The sequence below is a fragment of the Nerophis lumbriciformis genome, linkage group LG29 (genome assembly GCF_033978685.3).
Source record: "Nerophis lumbriciformis linkage group LG29, RoL_Nlum_v2.1, whole genome shotgun sequence".
NCBI lineage: Eukaryota > Metazoa > Chordata > Actinopteri > Syngnathiformes > Syngnathidae > Nerophis > Nerophis lumbriciformis.
Genome location: NC_084576.2, coordinates 22,282,501 through 22,304,892, shown reverse-complemented (window position 1 = coordinate 22,304,892; position 22,392 = coordinate 22,282,501). Strand labels below are relative to the sequence as shown.

The window sequence follows — 22,392 nt, the reverse complement described above, 5'->3', positions numbered from 1 at the left end:
AACATTTGTCACGTTATCAATGGGAAAATTCATTTTTAGACAATATGATTTGCCTGAGCGGCTAGGAGACACCGAGAGTAACAAGCGGTAGAAAATGGATTAGAAAGGAAAGATTTAAAAAAAATAATAATAATTTGAATTAAAAAAAAAAAATGTTTTTAAATGTTTAACTTGGGACTTCCCGTGGGCCTGATTTTGGATGCTGGGGGGCCGGATCCGGCCCGCGGACCGTAGTCTGGGGACCCCTGCCTTAAACGAATAATTATTTAGCCTAAGCCCCGTTTCATATGTTTGTCACCGAGTGTGTTGTGTCACAATGCAAAAAGTCAGTGTTCAAAAACAAGAAAAAAAAAATACAAAAATTAGGGGCATTTTACTTGAACTAAGCAAAATGATTTGCCAATAAAACAAGAAAATTTGGCTTGTCAAGACTTTCCAAAACAAGTAAAATTAGCTAACCTCAATGAACCCAAAAATACCTTAAAAAAGTATTTTGTCACTAATAACAAGTGCACTTTTCTTGGTAGAAAAAACAAATATGAGACCTTTTTGCTCAATATGTTGAAAAATATTCTTAAATTAAGTAAATACTAGTGCCATTATCTTGACATAATGATATGCGCTCGGCAGTACATTTCTTGCATTTTGCCATCGATAACATGACATCATCGTGCCAAGTGCGTGCTCTTTCAGTCAATTAGTGTGCAAGGAATATATATATATATATATATATATATATATATATATACAGCCCCGCCCCCGACCAACATTTTTTTTATTGTAATTTTGAAGAATTTATCGGAATGTGCATGAACTATTTCTTTTTTTTTTTTAATAAATGTTTTTATTAAATTTGACAGGTATTACAATATACAATAAAACAGTAATCACATTTTCCCATGAACTATTTCTGTTCAAAAGTGTTTGAAATGTCACATGTTAAATGTTTAAATATTAACTGTCAGTTTGCTGTACTGTGCCAACTGTACTACCATATGAGTACGTATTTTCTATTGTTTCATTGAAAATAAAACAGCAAAGTCCAGTTGGCTGTCATCTGTTTTAATTATGAGACACAATTGTGTCAAAGTCATGATTTTTTATTTCATGCTTGATATAATAAATTCTTACTTTGAAAAAGCAGTTTTATACTTGTGAGTGTTGATGACACAGCTTTGCAACAGTTGATAATCTAGTTTCAAGCATGTTTTACTCAATATAGGTCATAAAATCTCAGCAACAAGCTGTAATATCTTACTGAGATCATTTAGGATCAAAACACTTAAAACAAATAAAACACTCTAACATAAAATCTGCTTAGTGAGAAGAATGATCTTATTAGACAGAAAATAAGCAAAGATCACCCTTATTTGAGTTATTTAATCTTACTTAGATTTCAGTTTTTGCAGTGCAGAGGAACGGCAAGAGAACTTTCGAATGTCCAGGTCAGCTGTGATTCTACTTAGCGAAAAAATTTGTCCATTTGTCGAAGGGGAGACAACGAGAATGCGGGCTCCCATGGACAAGGGAAGACTGCGAAAAATAGCAAATGCGTTTGGACTGGCAAAGCAGTCAGTTATTGTCCGCGATGTATGTCGAGCGATTACTCAACGTCTAATTTTGTACTCCGTAACTATTGTGAAGCCATGAAGTGGTTGAGGCCGTCAAGTACGACCACCAATTTCAGCCTACAAGCACAGTGTCCTGTTGTTGGTTGCTGTAAAGTGTTATTTATCACATTGTTTACTTTCACACGTCCGTTAAAGATATGATTCATGTATTATGGCTCAGGTGTGATTCACTACAATAGGGCTAGTCTAACAGCTGCTGATGGTGAGGCAAACAAGGTTTACTGTTAAAAGAAATATGGCAATAGTCTACATTGAAACACAGGGTAAGAATACAAATTTTTTTTCGCGCATGCGTACTAGGTCACGTTGCGCCGGCGGACGGTGGTCTTAAACGACCACTGTGTGTGTGTGGACAAGGATAAGGTTAGGTGGGATTCACCCTGGATAACCTTAGTGAAGAAGGGGCCAAAATCGCCTCCCGTCGTTCTCTTCAAAGAACCGGCTCTCGTTCGCGACCGACCCATCGCTACTCGGCATGTTGTCATACACGGTCTTCCTGAAGTATTTAAAAGATCTTAAGCAAGTCTCGAACGCGACTTAACAAGATTTAGGAATGGCATAAAAATGAAAGCAGGGATACGTATCAAAACCCACCGACCTCATGACTTAAAACGTCCATGTGCAAGAGTACAACATTTTAAACATAAACAAAAGTCTGAAAAGTTGTAAACGTAGGATAGAACCCCTTGAAGGAATTGTTTGGACGTTTAAGGGCCCTAACTTTATAAAGTGTTGTAAGTAGAGATGTCCGATAATGGCTTTTTTGCCGATATCCGATATTCCGATATTGTCCGACTCTTGATTACCGATTCCGATACCAATCGATACCGATATATACAGTCGTGGAATTAACACATTATTACCGTATTTTTCGGAGTATAAGTCGCTCCGGAGTATAAGTCGCACCGGCCGAAAATGCATAATAAAGAAGGAAAAAAACATATATAAATCGCACTGGAGTCGCATTTTTGGGGGAAATTTATTTGATAAAACACAACACCAAGAATAGATATTTGAAAGGCAATTTAAAATAAATAAAGAATAGTGAACAACAGGCTGAATAAGTGTACGTTATATGATGCATAAATAACCAACTGAGAACGTGCCTGGTATGTTAACGTAACATATTATGGTAAGAGTCATTCAAATAACTATAACATATAGAACATGCTATACGTTTACCAGACAATCTGTCACTCCTAATCACTAAATCCCATGAAATCTTATACGTCTAGTCTCTTACGTGAATGAGCTAAATAATATTATTTGATATTTTACGGTAATGTGTTTGAATGACAATAAAAGGGAAGTCTAAGTCTAAGTCTAAGTCTTAATAATTTCACACATAAGTCACTCCTGAGTATAAGTCGCACCCCCGGCCAAACTATGAAAAAAACTGCTACTTATAGTCCGAAAAATACGGTATGCCTAATTTTGTTGTGATGCCCCGCTGGATGCATTAAACAATGTAACAAGGTTTTCCAAAATAAATCAACTCAAGTTATGGAAAAAAAATGCCAACATGGCACTGTCATATTTATTATTGAATTCACAAAGTGCATTTTTTTTTTTTTAACATGCCTCAAAACAGCAGCTTGGAATTTGGGACATGCTCTCCCTGAGAGAGCATGAGGAGGTTGAGGTGGGTGGGGTTGGCGGTAGCAGGGGGTGTCTATTGTAGCGTCCCGGAAGAGTTAGTGCTGCAAGGGGTTCTGAATATTTGTTCTGTTGTGTTTATGTTGTGTTACGGTGCGGATGTTCTCCCAAAATGTTTTTGTCTTTCTCGTGTGGTGCGGTTTCACAGTGTGGCGCATATTTGTAACAGTGTTAAAGTTGTTTATACGGCCACCCTCAGTGTGACCTGTATGGCTGTTGACCAAGTATGCTTTGCATTCACTTGTGTGTGTGAAAAGCCGTAGATATTATGGGATTGGACCGGCACGCAAAGGCAGTGCCTTTAAGGTTTATTGGCGCTCTGTACTTCTCCTTACGTCGGTGTACCACGCCGTACAGCGGCGTTTTAAAAAGTCTTAAATTTTACTTTTTGAAACCGATACCGATAATTTCCGATATTAAATCTTAAAGCATTTATCGGCTGATAATATCGGCAGTCCGATATTATCGTACATCTCTACTTAAAACGCCCATGTCTTATAGAAAAAGAGTACAACATTTTAAACATACACAAAAGTCTGAAAAGTTGTAAACGTAGGATAGAACCCCTTGAAGGTATTGTTTGCGACGATTAAGGGCACTAAATTTATAAAGTGTTGTAAGCATTATCTCCCGCCATCTTGGGTCAAGCCATTTTTACTCAATATAATCAGTAATTGTGGATAATATAGACATTTAAAATATATGTTTTTAAACCACTAATGGTAACATTAGCTAGCCGGTGGTGTTCTTGTTCTATGTTTTGGTTTGAAAAAAGTAACTCTGAGCAAACAGCCCCTTTAAGGTTTGAGGGTCTATTAAGGAGAGGGAAGGTCGATGAGTGGCAGAGTCTGGAAGAACGGGGGATGGGGTGGTGGGGGGTGGCTCTATATGTAGCCTGAGGCTCAGGATGTTCGAGTGGAGGAATCCCAAGTATCTGCCAGGGAAACAGACTCCGGAGCGTCCACCAACCCAGCTTGGACCGAACGAGGTCCGCTCAGTGGGAAAATGTGTAGTTGGAAACACGACAGGACACTGGGGAACGTCAATAATAAAATCAGCAAAAAAAACACGCCCTCGGGCTACAAAGTGGACTTTTTAAAGCTTTATAAACAACAGAGTTCTTCAAAACGGATTCCCAGAGCAACATGTCGAACTCTGCCTTCAGTGTGTCATGTGATGAGAATAAAACATGAGGTGGCTTCATAATGGGAATATTTGGGTAATTATGACCTATTTGTGTCATATGTATGGAACAAAAGGGTGAGGACTACACTGGCTTTGACATTTATCAAAACGTATCAAGCAAGCCAACAACAAACTACTTGGAAAATGTAGTAAGCTAAGCTGCAAGTTACTCTCCATTAAATGTAGCTAAGCCACAAGGGAAGCTGTCCCCAGAGAACTGTAGCAAGCTACACAGCGAAAGTAGTTTGCTACATTTAACAACATTTCAATCTATGGGTCCACATGTACAAAACCCAAAACCAATGAAGTCGGCACGTTGTGTAAATTGTAAATAAAAACAGAATATAATGATTTGCAAATCCTTTTCAACTTATATTCAATTGAATAGACAGCAAAGACAAGATATTTGATGTTTTAACTGAGAAACTTGATTTTTTTGCAAATAATGATTAACTTAGAATTTAAGTTGGCACAGTAGCATTTTTACCACTGTGTTACATGGCCTTTCCTTTTAACAACACTCAGTAAACGTTTGGGAACTGAGGAGACCAATTTTTGACGCATTTCAGGTGGAATTTTTTCTCATTCTTGCCATGGCTTAAGTTGTTCAACAGTCCGGGGTCTCCGTTGTCGCATTTTTAACGGGAGACAGGTCTGGACTACGGGCAGTACCCGCACTCTTTTACTACGAAGCCACACTGTTTTAGCACGTGCAGAATGTGGCTTGGCATTGTCTTGCTGAAATAAGCAGGGGCGTCCATGAAAAAGATGTTGCCTGGATGGCAACATACAGTTGTGCTCATAAGTTTACATACCCTGGGAGAATTTATGATTTCTTGGCCATTCTTCAGAGAATGTGAATGATAACACAAAAACCTTTCTCCCACTCATGCTTAATGGTTGTGTGAAGCTATTTATTGGCAAACAACTGTGTTTACTCTTTTTAAATCAAAATGGCAAAAGAAAGTACCCAAATAACCCTGATCAAAAGTTTACATACCCCAGTGACTTTAACCTGATAACATGCACAAAAGTTGACACAAACAGGTTAGAATGGCTAATCGAGGTTCCAATCCTCACCTGTGACATGTTTGTTTGTTATTAATGTGTGTGTATAAAAGGTCAGTGAGTTTCTGGGCTTCTGACAGACCATTGCATCTTTCATCCAGTGCTGCACAGATGTTTCTGGATTCTGAGTCATGGGGAAGGCAAAAGAATTGTCAAAGGATCTGCGAGAAAAGGTAATTGAACTGCATAAAACAGGAAAGGGGTATAAAAAGATATCCAAGGAATTGAGAATGCCAATCAGCAGTGTACAAACGCTGATTAAAAAGTGGAAAATGAGGGATTCAGGTAGACCAGCAAAGATTTCAGCCACAACTGCCAGGAAAATTGTTCGAGATGCAAAGAAAAATCCACAAATAACTTCAGCTGAAATACAGGACTCTCTGAAAAATTGTGGTGTGGCTGTTTCAAGATGCACAATAAGGAGGCACTTGAAGAAAAATGGGCTGCATGGTCGAGTGGCCAAAAAGTTAAATTTTGGTCTCATCACTCCAAATTACTTTGTTCCAGAAGTTTTGAGGCTTGTCTCTGTGCTGTTTGGCGTAATGTAAGCGGGATACTTTGTGAAATTTGCGCAGAAATGGCTTTCTTCTGGCGACTCGACCATGCAGCCCATTTTTCTTCACACACATTAATTACAAACAAACAGGTCACAGGTGAGGATTGGAACCTTGATTAGCCATTCAAACCTGTTTGTGTCAACTTTTGTGCATGTCATCAGATCAAAGTCACTAGGGTATGAAAACTTTTGATCAGGGTCATTTGGGTACTTTCTTTTGTCATTTTGATTTAGAAAGAGTAAACACAGTTGTTTAATAAATAGCTTCACACAACCATTAAGCATGAGTGGAAGAAAGGTTTTTGTGTTATCATTCATATTCTCTGAAGAACGGCCAAGAAATCATAAATTCTCCCAGGGTATGTAAACTTATGAGCATGACTGTATTTGCTATAAGAACTAATCTAAGACGTGTGCACAGTATTGTACATAATCGTCATCATCTGCATCCTCCCAAGGTGGCCGTAAGTGTACCAGTTTTAGTGTTTTCCTCTCTGGAATGACGCTCAGCAGATTCCCAACACTTACTGCTGGCTTGCAATGAAAGGACCGGGCTAGAAATACAAGGTTTGGACAATGCCTGTGACGCAGAGTTCATGTTCTAACAGCTTTTCAGGTACTAAACAGTCAGAATCGTCTCCGGTTGTGTTTGCTCCTAGACACGGCCTGTAATGCAATTATCCTTAGGCAAAGCATTAATGGATTTTTTGGCCGGACTTTGGAGTATAGTTTTTACTTGTTTTGGATCTGTCGCTTTTACAAAACGGTCACCACTTATTTTTTTGTCACTAAGAAGACACGCCCGTAGTCGTGGTTTTGTGCATATTTCCCGTATAAATTCATGCGTGCCCTTTGAAGGTGATGAAAAGTGACAGTGCGAAAAAGGAGAAAGAGTGGATTGTTGCAGGACGAGACATTGTTTCGCTAACAGCGTTGTACTCTACATACGCACACGCGTGCGCACATAGTACACAGGAAGGAAGGTGTTCTGCAGTAATGTTGAGGTATATTAAAATATTGAGGGAATTTTTGGTAAAGACGAGAACTGGACCGGGGTGTCCAAAGTGCTGCCCAGGGGACATTTGCAGCCCTCCGTTAATTTTTTTAATGCACCGTGGAATATTCAACAAATACTATTTAAAAAAACGTAATAAAGTGGAATAAAAGAGCAAACAGGTGAAATGCAACGAGAAAAAGTTGCAATGTTGACTATAATAATACAAAGCTGCCATGCAGGCTGTTTTTCTCTTTAAAACTGTCATCGCTCAAAAAATAATAAGGAATGAAAATCAATGTTGTTATGAATTATTGACTTATTCAAGGCTCCAATTACTTCACATCAAATATTGCACTTTTAAATATTTTGGGGAAAACATTGCATATTTCGCCATAAAAAAAAAAAGTTTTCTTTGACAAAAAGGGCATAAAATAAACAAATAAAACATGAAAAAATATCAAATATCAGCTTTTAAAATACATTTTTTTTAAATCCCACTAAAATTCTTTAGGATCCAAAAGAGTCCCACTCAAAAAAGTGCTAAAAATAACTCATATTTTTTTTTTTTTTTTACTTTCAACACTTAAGTCTCTCGATCAACTTTAGATCTACTTTCGGTTATACATTTTTAATATTTTTTCGTCATTTATTTGTTTATTTTATGTTTCGATTTTTGTCAAAGAAAACTTTGTTTTTTGTATGGCAAACACACAAAATATGCAATATTTCAAAGTGGAATTTTAGGCGGAGATTTTATGGAGCCTTAAATAGATTAAAAAAAAAATCTTAACAAAATTGATTTTGATTTATTATTATTTTTAGAGCAATGACAGTTTTTAATATAAAATTGAAAACATTCCACTAAAATTCTTTAGGATCCAAAAAAGTCCCACTCATAAAAGTGGTAAAAATAACTTATATATTTATTGTTGTTAACTTTCAACACTTAAGTCTCTCGATCAACTTCAGATCTACTTTCGGTTATACATTTTTAATATTTTTTCGTCATTTACTTGTTTATTTTATGTTTCGATTTTTGTCAAAGAAAACTTTGTTTTTTTATGGCAAACACACAAAATATGCAATATTTCAAAGTGGAATTTTAGACGGAGATTTTATGGAGCCTTAAATAGATAAAAAAAAAAAAAATCTTAACAAAATTGATTTTGATTTATTATTATTTTTAGAGCAATGACAGTTTTTAATATAAAATTGAAAACATTCCACTAAAATTCTTTAGGATCCAAAAAAGTCCCACTCATAAAAGTGGTAAAAATAACTTATATATTTATTGTTGTTAACGTTCAACACGTAAGTCTCTTGATCAACTTCAGATCTATTTTCGATAATACGTTTTTAATATTTTTTCATTATCTATTTGTTTTTTTTATGTTTACATTTTTGCCAAAGAAAACTCTGTTTTTAAGGCAAAAACACAAAATATGCAATATTTTTTCCAAAAATATTTCAGAGTGGACTTTTGGATGGAAAGTATATGGAGCCTTAAATAGGTCAAAAATTCATAACATTGATTTTGATTTATTATTATTTTTACAGCAATGACAGTTTTTCAAATAAAATAAAAAAAATCCCACTAAAATTATTTAGTATCCCAAAAGAGTCTCACTCATAAAAGTGTTAAAAATAACTCATACATTTATTATTATTATTATTGTAACGAGAAAAAGTTGCAATGTTGACCATAATAACACAAAAGCTGCCGTGCAGGCTGTTTTTCTCTTTAAAACTGTCATCGCTCAAAAAATAATAGGGAATGAAAATCAATGTTATGAGTTGACCTATTCAAGCCTCCAATTGCTTCACATCAAATATTGCACTTTTAAATATTTTGGGAAAAAATATTGCATATTTTGCCATAAAAAAACGAAGTTTTCTTTGACAAAAAGGGCATAAAGTACACAAATAAAACATGAAAAAATATCAAAAACGTATCGAAAATAGATCTGAAGTTGATCTAGAGACTTAAGTACTGAAAGTAAAAAAAAATCAAATAATATGACTTTTTTTAAACACTTATGATTGGGACTCTTTTGGATCCTCAACATTCTTAACTGTCATTGCTCAAAACATAATGCATTAAAATCAATGTTGTCATGAATTACCGTATTTTCCGCACCATAAGGCGCCCTGGGTTAAAAGCCGCGCCTTCAATGAACGGCATATTTCAAAACTTTGTCCACCTATAAGCCGCCCGGTGTTGTAAGCCGCATCTAACTGCGCTAAAGGAATGTCAAAAAAAACAGTCAGATAGGTCAGTCAAACTTTAATAATATATTAAAAACCAGCGTTCTAACAACTCTGTTCACTCCCAAAATGTACGCAAATGTGCAATCACAAACATAGTAAAATTCAAAATAGTGCAGAGCAATAGCAACATATTGTTGCTCGAACGTTAATGTCACAACACACAAAATAAACATAACGCTCACTTTCTGAAGTTATTCTTCATTCATAAATCCCTCGAATTATTCTCCTTCGTTGTCCGAATTGAAAAGTTGGGCGAATGTGGGATCCAAAATGTCATCTGGCGCTGTCTCCCTGCCTCCCTGTCTTGGTGAACGTCACGTGTGTTCGCCTTCTGTCATCCACTGTTCCCACGCAGTTAGCAGTCTAGCTTCGAATGCCCTGTTCACACCAATATCTAGCGGCTGGAGGTCTTTTGTCAATCCACCCGGAATGACGGCGAGTATTGAATTAAGCGCATAAGCGTGTCTCTTAATGTGATGTTATGAGCTAGCAAATATAACAACTACACTACCCAGCATGCAACGATAGTGACGAGCATGCGCGGTAGCCCTGAGAAGCGTTGTATGCTGGCAGTTAGAATGTGGTTATGAGCACGCTGTGAGTAAACGTTGAGAACTCAGTTAACATGCCTCGTCTGCATTATTTATAATTAGACAGACAACACACTTAATAGGAGCCATTTTGGGGTCTTTACATAAACACACAAATGGAAATGAAACGTCACATATCCCAGCATGCACCGCGCGCTTCTTCTACGGGGAAAAAAGATGGCGGCTGTTTACCGAAGTTGCGAGACCGAAACTTTATGAAAATGAATCTTAATATTTATCCATATATAAAGCGCACCGGGTTATAAGGCGCACTGTCAGCTTTTGAGAAAATTTTTGGTTTTTAGGTGCGCCTTATAGTGCGGAAAATACGGTATGTCACATTAAATATTCCACTTTGAAATATTTTTTTAGGGAAAAATATTGCATATTTTGTGTATGCCAAAAAAAACATATTGTTCTTTTTTTTTTAAAAAGGCATACAACAAACAAAAAAGATAACGTATAATCTACAGATAAATCTAAAGAAATTTGTAACTTTGTATTTTTAACACTTTTATGAGTGGGACCCTTTTGGATCCCTGAGAATTTTTGTGAATTGTATTAAAAAACATAATTTCTCAAAAAATAATAATGAATCAAATTCAATGTTATGCATTGCTTAGCATTAAATATTAAATTTAGAAATATATTTGTGGGAAAATATTGCATATTTTGTGCGTTTGCCATACAAAAACAAAGTTTTCTTTGACCCAAAGGGCTTACAGTAAAACAAACAAATTAAAAAAAAATAAACATTTAGAATAATAAAAACATATAATGAACAGATACATCTAAACTTGGTCTCAATACTTGTGTTGAAAGTAAAAAAATTTTTATAACTTGGTATTTTTAACACTTTTATGAATGGGAGGGACCCTTTTGGATCCCTAAGAATGTTTGTGTTATATTTTTTTTTTGTAATGTCATTCCTCAAAAAATGATAATGAATCAAAATCAATTTTATGAATTACTTAACATTAAATATTCCACTTTGAAATATGTTTGTGGGAAAATATTACATATTTTGTGTGTTTGCCATACAAAACCAAGTTTTCTTTGACCCAAAGGGCATACAGTAAAACAAACAAATACAAAAAAAAACACTTAGAATATAAGAAATGTATAATCGACAGATAAATCTGAATTTGATCTCAATACTTGTGTTGAAAGTAGAAAAAAAAAAAAGTATAACTTAGTATTTTTAACACTTTTATGAGTGTGACCCTTTTGGATCCCTAAAAATTTAAAAAGTGTGAATTTTTTTTTTTTAAATGTCATTCCTCAAAAAATATAAAGGAATTTAGATCAATGGTGTTGTCAATTTTTGACCTATTTAAGGCCCCAATTAACGTCACATCAAATATTGCACTTTTAAATATTTTTTTTTGAGGGGGATATTTTGTGTTTTTGCCATTAAAAACAGTTTTATTTGACAAAAAGGGCATAAAAAAACGTATTTAATTTTTTTTTTACTTTATTTAAGCGTTGAAAAATAATAATTAAAAAATATAATATACGGCTTAAGTTTTAACATTTTCTATGACTGAGACCCTTCCGGGTCACCGGGACCAAACTTGAGGGAAGCCCTAAAGGTTAAAAATATCTATGCATTGTATTGGTTTTGAAAAGGAATAAAATCCAAATGGCCCCCCGCATGCTTTCATTTTTCAGTGTGCGGCCCTCAGTGGAAAAAGTTTGGACACCCCTGTGTTATATTTCCGATCCGAGACAAGACCCTGGACTGGATTTGGGAATGTGCTGATCTGACAAGTTATTGCATTGGGCTTACAATAAACGTGGTGGAAGCTTCATCTCACCTCCAACTGCTCTCCTGCTGGAGAGGATTCCCCATGAGGTGGACCTCCTTCAGGGAAGGACTTCCCTCCAGGCTCTGGCACACCTCCTTCAAATCTTGGAAATAATGTAATCTCGTTAGCAAGTCATGAGGCTTCGGTCTCGTTGGAGGTACTGTCCTGTGTCCAGGCAACAATCCTATTCATCTGGAACCAGTGGAGCTATGTGAATTAATATTTCACATAGCGTATAGATTTGGAGGTAAAAATATGACTACACCGTTTTTAGCACTTACAGAAACATCTCAATAAATCTGAATAAAATGTATTTAAAATTCATTTCAATTAGGACAAACATATTTTAAAGACACAGCACGTGTTTTGAACGTGGTGTCAAACTCAAGGCTCGGGGGCCAGATCTGGCCCGACAGATCGTTTTATGTGGCCCGCGAACGCCTAGGAAAATATGCGTCAATAAAGTATATTTTCTTGCTAATTATATTAGTTGTTTCCAAATTGACAGGAAAAAATACATGTAAGGCATGGAAGTGCATACCTTTTATGCTTTATTATTATGCAATATTGCAACAAATAATATATTATCATACTTTCCAAACTTTTTTTTTTTTTGTTAAAATAAAAAATTAAAAATACTTAAATATGATACTTGACTTATGATTTCAAAGCAAATTATCCATCAAATTGTACACTGATAAAAAAGGACAATAGATTTTACGGTAAAAGCATATAGTTGTAAATTGAAAATAACTCTACCACAGGCAAAATTCTGGCTACTAAACTGCCTTTTTTTACTTTACTGTAAATGTTAAAACTGTACCGCAGCTCGGTTGCCAGAAATAAAAAAAACCGAGGTGCAGTTTTTCCATTGTAAAAAACACCGTAAATTGTACCATAAAAGTCTTAGCTCTCTCGATCAACTTCAGCTCTATTTTCGGTTATAAGTTTTTTAATATTTTTTCATCATTTATTTGTTTATTTTATGTTTCCATTTTTGTCAAAGGAAACTCAGTTTTTAAGGCAAAAACACAAAATATGTAATATTTTTCTCCAAAAATGTCAAAGTTGAATTTTGGACGGAAAGTATATGGAGCCTTGAAAAAGTCAAAAATTCATAACAACATTGATTTTGATTTGTTATTATTTTTAGAGCAATGACAGTTTTTAAAATAAAAATAAAAAAATCCCACTAAAATTACTTAAGATCCAAAAGACTCTCACTCATAAAATTGTTAAAAATAACTCATGTTTTTTTTTTTTACTTTTAACACTTAAGTCTCTTGATTAACTTCAGAGCTATTTTCGATTATAAGTTTGTAATATTTTGTCATCATTTATTTGTTTATTTTATGTTTACATTTTTGTCAAAGGAAACTTAGTTTTTTTTATGGCAAACACACAAAATATGGATTTTGTTTTTTATATATATACCTCAAAATGGAATTTTGGACAAAAAGTATATGGAGCCTTAAATAGGTCAAAAAATCATAACAACATTTTGATTAATTAATTTTTTTAGAGCAATGACAGTTTTTAAAAGAAAATTAAAAAAATCCCACTAAAATCATTTAGTATCCAAAAGAGTGCCACTCATAAAGTGGTAAAAATAAAAAATAAAAATGTTAATCCCACTACAATTATTTAGAATCCACAAGAGTCACACTCATAAAAGTGTTAAAAATAACTCATGTTATCATTTCTTTTTTTACTTTTAACATTTAAGTCTCTTGATCAACTTCAGATCTCTTTTCGATTTTAAGTTTTTAATATTTTCTCATAATTTATTTGTTTATCTTATGTATCCCCAAAATATTTCAAAGTGGAATTTTGGGCGGCAGTATATGGAGCCTTAAATAGGTCAATAATTCATAACGACATTGATTTTGATTAATTATTATTTTTCGAGCAATGACAGTTAAAAAAAAGAAACAAAAAAAAGAAAATCCCACTAAAATTCTTTAGCATCCAAAAGAGTCCCACTCATAAAAGTGTTAAAAATAAGTCATATATAAATTTTTTTTTTTTTTACATTCAACACTTAAGTCTCTGGATCAACTTCAGATCTATTTTCGATTATACATTTTGTATATTTTTTCATCATTTATTTGTTTATTTTATGTTTCCATTTTTGTCCAAAGAAAACTTTTTTTTATGGCAAAAACACAAAATCTGCAATATTTTTCCCAAAAACATTTTAAAGTGGAATTTTGGACGGACGTATATGGAGCCTTAAATAGGTCAAAAATTCACAACAACATTGATTTTGATTCATTATTATTTTTCGAGCAATGAGATTTAAAAAAAAAAAAAAAAAATTAAATCCCACTAAAGTGATTTAGGATCCAAAAGGGCCCATCTCAAAAAGTGTTCAAAAATTTGTAATAATATTTTTTTCATTTTACTTTCAACTTAAGTCTCTCGATCAACTTCAGTTTCTAGTTTCGTTTATAAGTTTTTAATATTTTTTCAGCTTTTATTTGTTTAATTTATTGTTTCCATGTTTTTCCAAATACATTTTTTTATGGAAAAAACACAAAATATGCAACATTTTTCCCCAAAATATTTCAAAGTGGAATTTTGGACAGAAGTTAATGGAGCTTTTTATAGGTCAAAAAATCAAAACATTGATTTTGATTCATTATGATTTTTCGAGCAATGACAGTTTTAGAGTAAAAAACAACCTGCGTGGCAGCTTTGTGGTATTAGAGCATTGGTTCTTAACCTGGGTTCGATCGAACCCTAGGGGTTCGGTGAGTCTGCCTCAGGGGTTCGGTGGAGCCTCCACCGCGGAGATCAAGACACACCCAACTCATCGTGTAAATAAAAACTTCTCCCTATCGGCGTCTTATGGATACCCCCAAACAATGTTCCCTCTAATTTTCCATATGCGTGAGTTAAATGTTTTATTATTATAATCAAATGACAGCAGTCATTTCCATATTTTGTAATATAAGTGTTTTGGCCTGAAAACAATGACAATAACAAAAAAATATTGTTTTTCATGAGCTGTGTACTAGTATTGTATGTCTGGGTGGGGGTCCTGCTTTGAAAATAACTTGTACCCTTTTCAGATATCGCATTTAGTCCCCACAAAAACATGCACATGTTGCACAATGAGATGTAAACATGGGATCATGTGTACATTCCTGTAACTTTCTGTTTGTAAATAAATATATTGATTAGTATTTCTTTAATATAATAACATCATTGCATGATTCATATTTATAAATTAAGATTAAATTAAGAAAAAAAATGTGTTTTTCTCTAAAAAAGGGTTCGGTGAATGCGCATATGAAACTGGTGGGGTTCGGTACCTCCAACAAGGTTAAGAACCACTGTATTAGAGTCAACATTACAACTTTTTCTCATTATATTTGACCTGTTTGCTCTTTTATTCCCCTTTTTTAATTTTTTTTTTTTCATTTGAATGGCCCTAAGGTGGCGCTTTGGACACCCCTGCACTAAGTTAACTCGTGGTGGTAATCCCACTTGCTCAAAATCTAAAACTTGATAAATCAATGAGTCGAGACACAGCACGATCCTGAGCTGGGACTCTCCTATCCCGAGTAGCGCTGTGAAGGAGTGTCACTTTCTGAATGATCTGTGTCTACAAATGGATATAGGAATTATTGGTAATGGAGCTCAATCACCTGAAAGGCAGTTGTAGCGCAGGTCGAGGTTGGAGAGGGACACAGCAGCAGACATGTGGGGCAGGTGTGTGAGCCTTGGACACACAGGATACACACATTGTCACTCATTAGACCACACACACACACACGTCATCTCACATGGACCGAAAAGAAGCATATTTTTATCTCTTCCGGAGGACTTAGACTTCCTTTTTATCCATCCATCATTCAAATTTGAACTTTACAGTACAGATAAGAACGACATTTCGTTGCATTAGCTCATGGTAGTGCAGGATAAAAAAAGCAATAAGGTGCAGATATAAATAAATAGATTACTGTACAGATAAATATATGCAAGCACCTGTTTTGGGCCACGCTGAGCGTCTGCAGGAGAGGCAGCCAGCAGGCGGCGAGGCCCCGCAGGGACGAGATGCTGTTGTCGCCCAGACGGAGCTCCTGCAGGAGGACGTGGTCGTACAGCGCTGGCGGCTGATGGACAGGAGCGACACGGTTAACCACGGGGTTACAATAACGTTGGGCCTCAGATGTTAAGTGGCTCCATCCATCAATGTCAGCCGACCCAGCACCTTTTCAACACGCAATTATCCCACTGATATCTTCTCGTGTGTGTCCCCTAATAACATGCTTTTTTATTGTTTACCATATTCAACAAAATAAGATGACATCCTGAACATTAACGACTTGTCATTAAATGAATAATATACCATTGTGATGTACCAGGGGGGTCCACAGTTTAGCAGTGGGGGCCAATTTAAGAGTTTTCATTTTCAAAACTAATACCACATATAGATTGTTTTTACCTTTGGGGTAACCCTCAAGTTCAATCCCATCTCAGTCATAAACGTGTTAAAAATAAGTGAAATATTATTCATTTTTATTATTCAAGGCTTAAATCTCTATATTAACTTCAGGTCTCTTTGTCAAATATTTGATGTGATGTAATTAGAGCCTTAAATAAGTCAATAATTCATAACAACATTGATTTAAATTCATTACTATTACTATTTTTTTGAGCAATGACACTTTTAAAAGAAAACCCAGCTAAAATTATTCAAAAGTGGTAAACATTAGTCATACAGTTTGTTTGTTTTTTACTTTCAACACTTAGTATGTAGATCAAATTCAAATCCATCCATCTATTTTACGTTGTTATTATTATTTTATGTTTTAATTTTTTGTTTTATGCTCTTTTTGTCAGAAAGTGTACAAACATTTATTTTATTTTTTTATTTTATTTTTTTATTTTTTATTATTCAATCTCTAAATCAACTTCAGGTCTATATGTCAATATAAAGTAAAAAATAAAAACGAATGAAAATGTTGTTTTTTTTTGCTATTTCAGGCAAAAACTAAAATATGTAAAAAAATTAAAAAAAATACTCAAAGTGGAGCATTTGATGTGAAGTAATTTTAAACCTCAAATAGGTCAATAATTCATAACAACATTGATGTAAATTAATTTTATTTTTTTTAGCAATAACAGTTTTAAAAGAAAATCCCACTAAAATTCTTCATAAAAGTGTAAGTCTCTAAATCAACTTCAAATCTATTCATCGATTATAAGTTTTTATATTATTTTGTTAATATAGAATTTTTTGGGTTTTGCCCTTTTTTGTCAAGAATTGCTAAAAAAAATAAGGCATAACACCTAAATCTCTAAATCAACTTAAAGTCTATCTGTAAAAATACATAAAGTAATATATAAATAAAGTATATTTTATAAACTAACATAAAAACAAATGAAAATTATGTTTTTTTCACCATTTTTGCCAGAGAAAACACTGTTTTTTTACGGCAAAAAAAAAAAAGTCTCAAAGTAGAATATTAGATGTGAAGTAATTAGAGCTATGAATATTTCAATAATTCATAACACCATTGGTTTGAATACATTATTATTTTTAGCGCAATGACAGTTTTAAAATAAATCTTCATAAAAGTGTTTTAAAAAAGTCATACATTTGTATTTTTACTTAAAACACTGGAGTCCAAATCTCTAAATAAACTTCAGGTCTATCTGTCAGTATAAAGTAAAAAATAAAAAAATAAAAAAATAAAAACATGTATTGCCATTTTCGGCCAAAAGTTTTTTTTACAGCAAAAACAAAAAATATTGCATATTTTACCCCAAAAAATGTTCTAAGTAGAACATTTCATGTGAAGTAATTGGAGCCTTCAATAAGTCAATAATTCATAACATTGAGTCATTATTGTTTTTTGAGCAATGACAGTTTTAAAAAAAAAATCCCACAAAATTGTTGGTGACCCAAAAAGGGCCCCACTCATAAAAGTGTTGAAAATTTGTCAGGCTTTTTTTTCTTTACTTTCAACACTTAAGTCTTTAGATCAGGGGTCCCCAAACTACAGCCCGCGGGCCGGATCCGGCCCCCCAGCATCCAAAATCCGGCCCACGGGAAGTCCCAAGTAAATTTTTTTATTTTTTTTTATTTTTATTTTTTTCAAATCTTTCCTTTCTAATCCATTTTCTACCACTTGTTACTCTCGGTGTCTCCTAGCCGCTCAGGCAAATCATATTGTCTAAAAATGAATTTTCCCATCGATGACGTGACAATGTTAAATGTCAAAACGGATTAAAAAGACAATATATATATATATATATATATATATATATATATATATATATATATATATATACTGCCCGGCCGCCGGCCATTTTTTTTAACCCAATGCGGCCCACGAGTCAAAAAGTTTGGGGACCCCTGCTTTAGATCAACCTCAGATCGATCCATCAATTATAAGTTTAGGGGGGGTTTTTTTGTTGGTTTTTGCCATTTTTGTCAACAACAATTTTGTCTTTTTTTTACATGACTAACACACAAAATATGCAATAATTTCCCCGAAAAATATTTCAACGTGGAATATTTGATATGGAGTAATTGGACCCTTCAATAGGTCAATAGTTCATAACAACATTGATTTTTAATGCATTATTATTTTTTAAGCAATGACACTTTTTTAAAAATTCCACTGAAATTACATCTCGAGATCAACTTCAGATCCATTCCTTTTTTTTATTTTTCTATTTTGTTTGCTTTATGCCCTTTTTGTCAACAAAAATTTCAGTTTTTTATATGGCAAAAACACAAAATATGCACAATTGTCCCCAAAAAATATTTCAAAGTGATATGAAGCAATTGGAGCTTTGAGTAAGTCAATAATTCAGAACAGCATTGATTTTGATTCATTATTATTTTTTTGAACAGTAACAGCTTTTAAAGAAAAAAACAGCCTGCATGGCTATTTCTAGTTGCATTTCACCCGTTTACTCTTTTGTTCCACTTTTTTCAAATCTATTTTATAATAGTATTGCCCTGTTAAAAAAAAGTAAAAGCCCCCCGAGCCGCACTTTGGACACCCCTGTAATCTAGTCTTCCTTCATCTCAGCAGTGGTCTGTAGTTCTGTTTTGGTACCTCAGTCAGGCTGTTGCAGGTCAAGTCCAGCGTGGTGAGCAGAAGGTTGCCGTCCAGACCTTCCACGCTGGCCAGGTGGTTGTGTGAGCAGTCCAGGTGCAGGAGGGTGCAAACGTCCTTCAGCCCTTTGGTGCTAATGAGCTGGTTGTGATCCAAAGACAACGTCTGGAGTCTCCTTAAAGAACCCAGACCAGCTGAGGAGTGGCGCGGAAGAAGAAGAAAATACCGTAATCCCTCATTTGTAGTTGTTAATTACTTCCGGGCCGGACCGTGGTATGTGGATTTCAGCAAAATAGGAATGATTCATTATAGAGTGCAACCTCGATATACGTACCCCGCTTTTGCAAACTTCTCGATTTATGAACTTTTATATCGAGCCAAATATGCCTCTGCCATCGTACAAACGCTTCATTCATTCCTTCATTTTAAGTGGCGCCTGCGCAGCATTTTTGGAAAGGTGGAGTTGCGCACTACACTACTAGTCACTGCTCAGTGCTCCAACCTTTGTGCCTTTTCGGTGTTTTTTCGTCTTTGGACAAGTTTTGTCCATTGTGCCAACTCAATACCAGTCCCAAAAAAAGACAACAGACCAGCGCTCACAAGTATGAAGGAATCATGCCACAGCAAGTTTTCCCGTCAGCTCATTCTTTGCCAGTTTGTTAATGTACCGTATTTTCCGGACTGTAGGGCGCACCGAGATATAAGCCGCACCCACTGTATTTGAGAAAAAATGTTTAAATTCCCATACATTAGCCGCACTGGACTATAGGTCACAGATATATACGTTGTGAAATGAGTTATTTACGCAGAAATATTCTGTAAATGTTTATTTACATACCGTAATTGTTTCCAAATGGTGTCTGTAACACGGCAGTAAAACGGCTGATCAAACAAAACAGAAGTCATTGTCATGGACCCACTAGACTCAATAACTCCACTGTGATGTTTTTGTGACTTTACTCAGGAATTTGTGAAACTGAAACAATACAAAAAGAATGCCATTGTAAGTTAACAATACTAACACAGACACTCGTAAACGTGTTAGCATATTAGCTAATGCGATGCGAGCGTCATTAAGATAGCACGTACAAATATGCATGAAAACACTCCTACAGACATCACACATGGGACGGTTTAGTAAGTAAGAATTGTTTTAGTTATATTGTAAAACTTACAAACGTTGCTTGCAGTGATGAATGAAGAACTCATACGGGTAGCCCCGCTATGGACGGCCCGAAGTCGGAACGGCACCTGTACTTCCGGGAAACAGAAGGGCAATGCGGCCCAAATTCGCCCAAAAGATGGCGCCATACCACAAACAATAACACACCCTTTAATTGTCTTTGCTTGTTTGTTTTTTTAAACTATTTGCATTATGACCGTCAGCGAAGAAAAAAACATTAATTATCTGCACCGTTTTATAAATGGTACTTGGATTATACTTGTACAGCGCTTTTCGACCTTCAAGGTACTCAAAGCTCTTTGACCCTATTTCCACACTCATTCACACACTGATGGCGGGAGCTGGCATGCAAGGCGCAAACCTGACCCATCAGGAGCACGGGTGAAGTGTCTTGCTCAAGAACACAACGGACCTGATTCGGATGGCGGAAGCTGGGATAGAACCAGGAACCCTCAAGTTGCTGGCACGGCCGCTCTAGCACCCGAGCAACGCCGTCCCCAAGCCGTAGGGTTCAAAGTCCGGAATTTACTCTGTGTGGATTTTACTTTTTTAAATGTTCATTATTATAGGAAAACTAGCTCAAAAAGTTAGCATGCCAATGTTGCTAGCAAGCTAACGTGAACATGGTAATAGTTAGCTTGTGTCACATACCAAGTTATATGACTCTAAGGTGTATGGCTGGGGAATTAGAGAGAAAAAAAAAAGAAAGAAAAAAAAAAAAAGAGTACAAATAGCTCAAAAATTAGCTCAAAAAGCTAGCACTTTCATGTTAGCATGCTTACGTAAACATGCATACAGTTAGCATGTTTCAACTACCAAGTTATATGACTGTAAGGTGTACGGCTGTGGAATTAAGAGAAAAAAAGTGGAAAAATTAGAAGAAAAAAAAGTTAGCACTTTATTGCTAGCCTGCTAGCATGCTAATATAAGCACACTAACATTTAAAAGCTGTCATATACCAAGTTATATGACTCTAGGGTAAACGGTTGCTAAACTAGCTCAAAAAGTTAGCATGCCAATGTTGCTAACGTGAGCATGATAATAGTTAGCTTGTGTCACATACCAAGTTATATGACTAAGGTGTATGGCGGGGGGGAAAAGAAAAAACAGTACAAATAGCTAAAAAAGTTATCAATTTAATGTTAGCATGCTAACCTTAGCATGCTAGTGTCACATAGCAAATTATATGACTCTAAGATAAAGGGTTGCAAAATTAGCTCAAAAAGCTAGCACTTTAACATTAGCATGCTAACATGCTAACGTAAACATGCAATACCAAGTTATATGACTGTAAGGCAGCGTTTCTCAAAGTGTGGGGCGCGCCCCACTGGTGGGGAATAGAGACATGACAGGTGGGGCGCGAGGAACGGGAGGACATTTCACTTTAATTATTTTTTTTTAAATTATATACTTAGATTTTTTTTTTTTTACTATGCTTTCATTTTCTATACACACTGTAAATCACTTTGTGATTCTGTCTGTGGAATCCGCTATATAAATAAATGTAAATTACTTGTTTTTCCTGTAGGCTTTAAATTTTTCGGTAGGAGCGAAAGTTTGACAGACATAGCAACAATAACTAATGGGGGCGGGGCTAAGCGGATCAAACTTTCGCGCGGATGGGTAGCAGGCTAATGTGTGGACCACAATTACACAAAATGGATACATTTGTGACTGGCACCTCAAAGGTCGTCGAACCAGAGCCAGAGCCAGAGCCAGCGCCTGCAGAAAAACAAAAATCTGACGGGCCTAATCAACCATAAAGCCAACCGAAAAGAAAATATGATGAAGGGTATCTTGCTCTTGGATTCACGGCAGTGGTGGTGGAGGCAGAGGAGAGACCCCTGTGTGTTCTGTGTCTAAAAGCGCTAGCAGCAGACAGCATGAGAGCCAACAAATGAAAGAGACACCTCGAGACCACACACCCCAATCACGTCAATAAGCCACTTGATTTCTTTCAAAGAAAACTGACAGAGTAGCGTCAACAGGAGAAGCGCATGGTAAAAGCTGCAGCAGTAAACAGTAACGCTCAAATGGCTTCATATAGAGTTGCATACAGAATTGCACAATGCAAAAAAACACATGTTATGTCCTCGGTTTCACCTATGTGCTTATTTAGGTGTCTTAATTTAATAATAATCAGGCAACACGTTTCAACTCAATGCCTCGGATCGCTCCCGTTTATTAACAACTTCGAGAGTCCAAACTCTCCCTCCCTCCCGTGACGTCACACACTGAACACATGCTACGGTGGCTCGGACATGACAAAACAGTACATGACACCTCACACAATTGCTGAGCAGCTCATTCTCCCCGCTGCAATAGACCTGGTGTCAGTCATGCTTAGTTATTTTATTTATTATTGAAC

General features: G+C 35.4%; 1 protein-coding gene across 3 annotated transcripts in view; it reads right to left on the bottom strand.

Moving 5' to 3' along the window:
* lrriq1 (leucine-rich repeats and IQ motif containing 1) overlaps window positions 1–22,392 on the bottom strand; it is a 119,802-nt gene that overhangs the window by 52,987 nt on the left and 44,423 nt on the right. For all 3 annotated transcript variants that reach the window (XM_061924745.2, XM_061924743.1, XM_061924744.1), the window contains exons 10-13: window positions 18,842–19,035; window positions 15,753–15,880; window positions 15,413–15,486; window positions 11,769–11,862 (exon numbers count right to left, since the gene is read on the bottom strand). In XM_061924745.2, coding sequence (XP_061780729.1) covers window positions 11,769–11,862; window positions 15,413–15,486; window positions 15,753–15,880; window positions 18,842–19,035 — 490 coding nt within the window. The remainder of the gene's footprint in view (window positions 1–11,768; window positions 11,863–15,412; window positions 15,487–15,752; window positions 15,881–18,841; window positions 19,036–22,392) is intronic.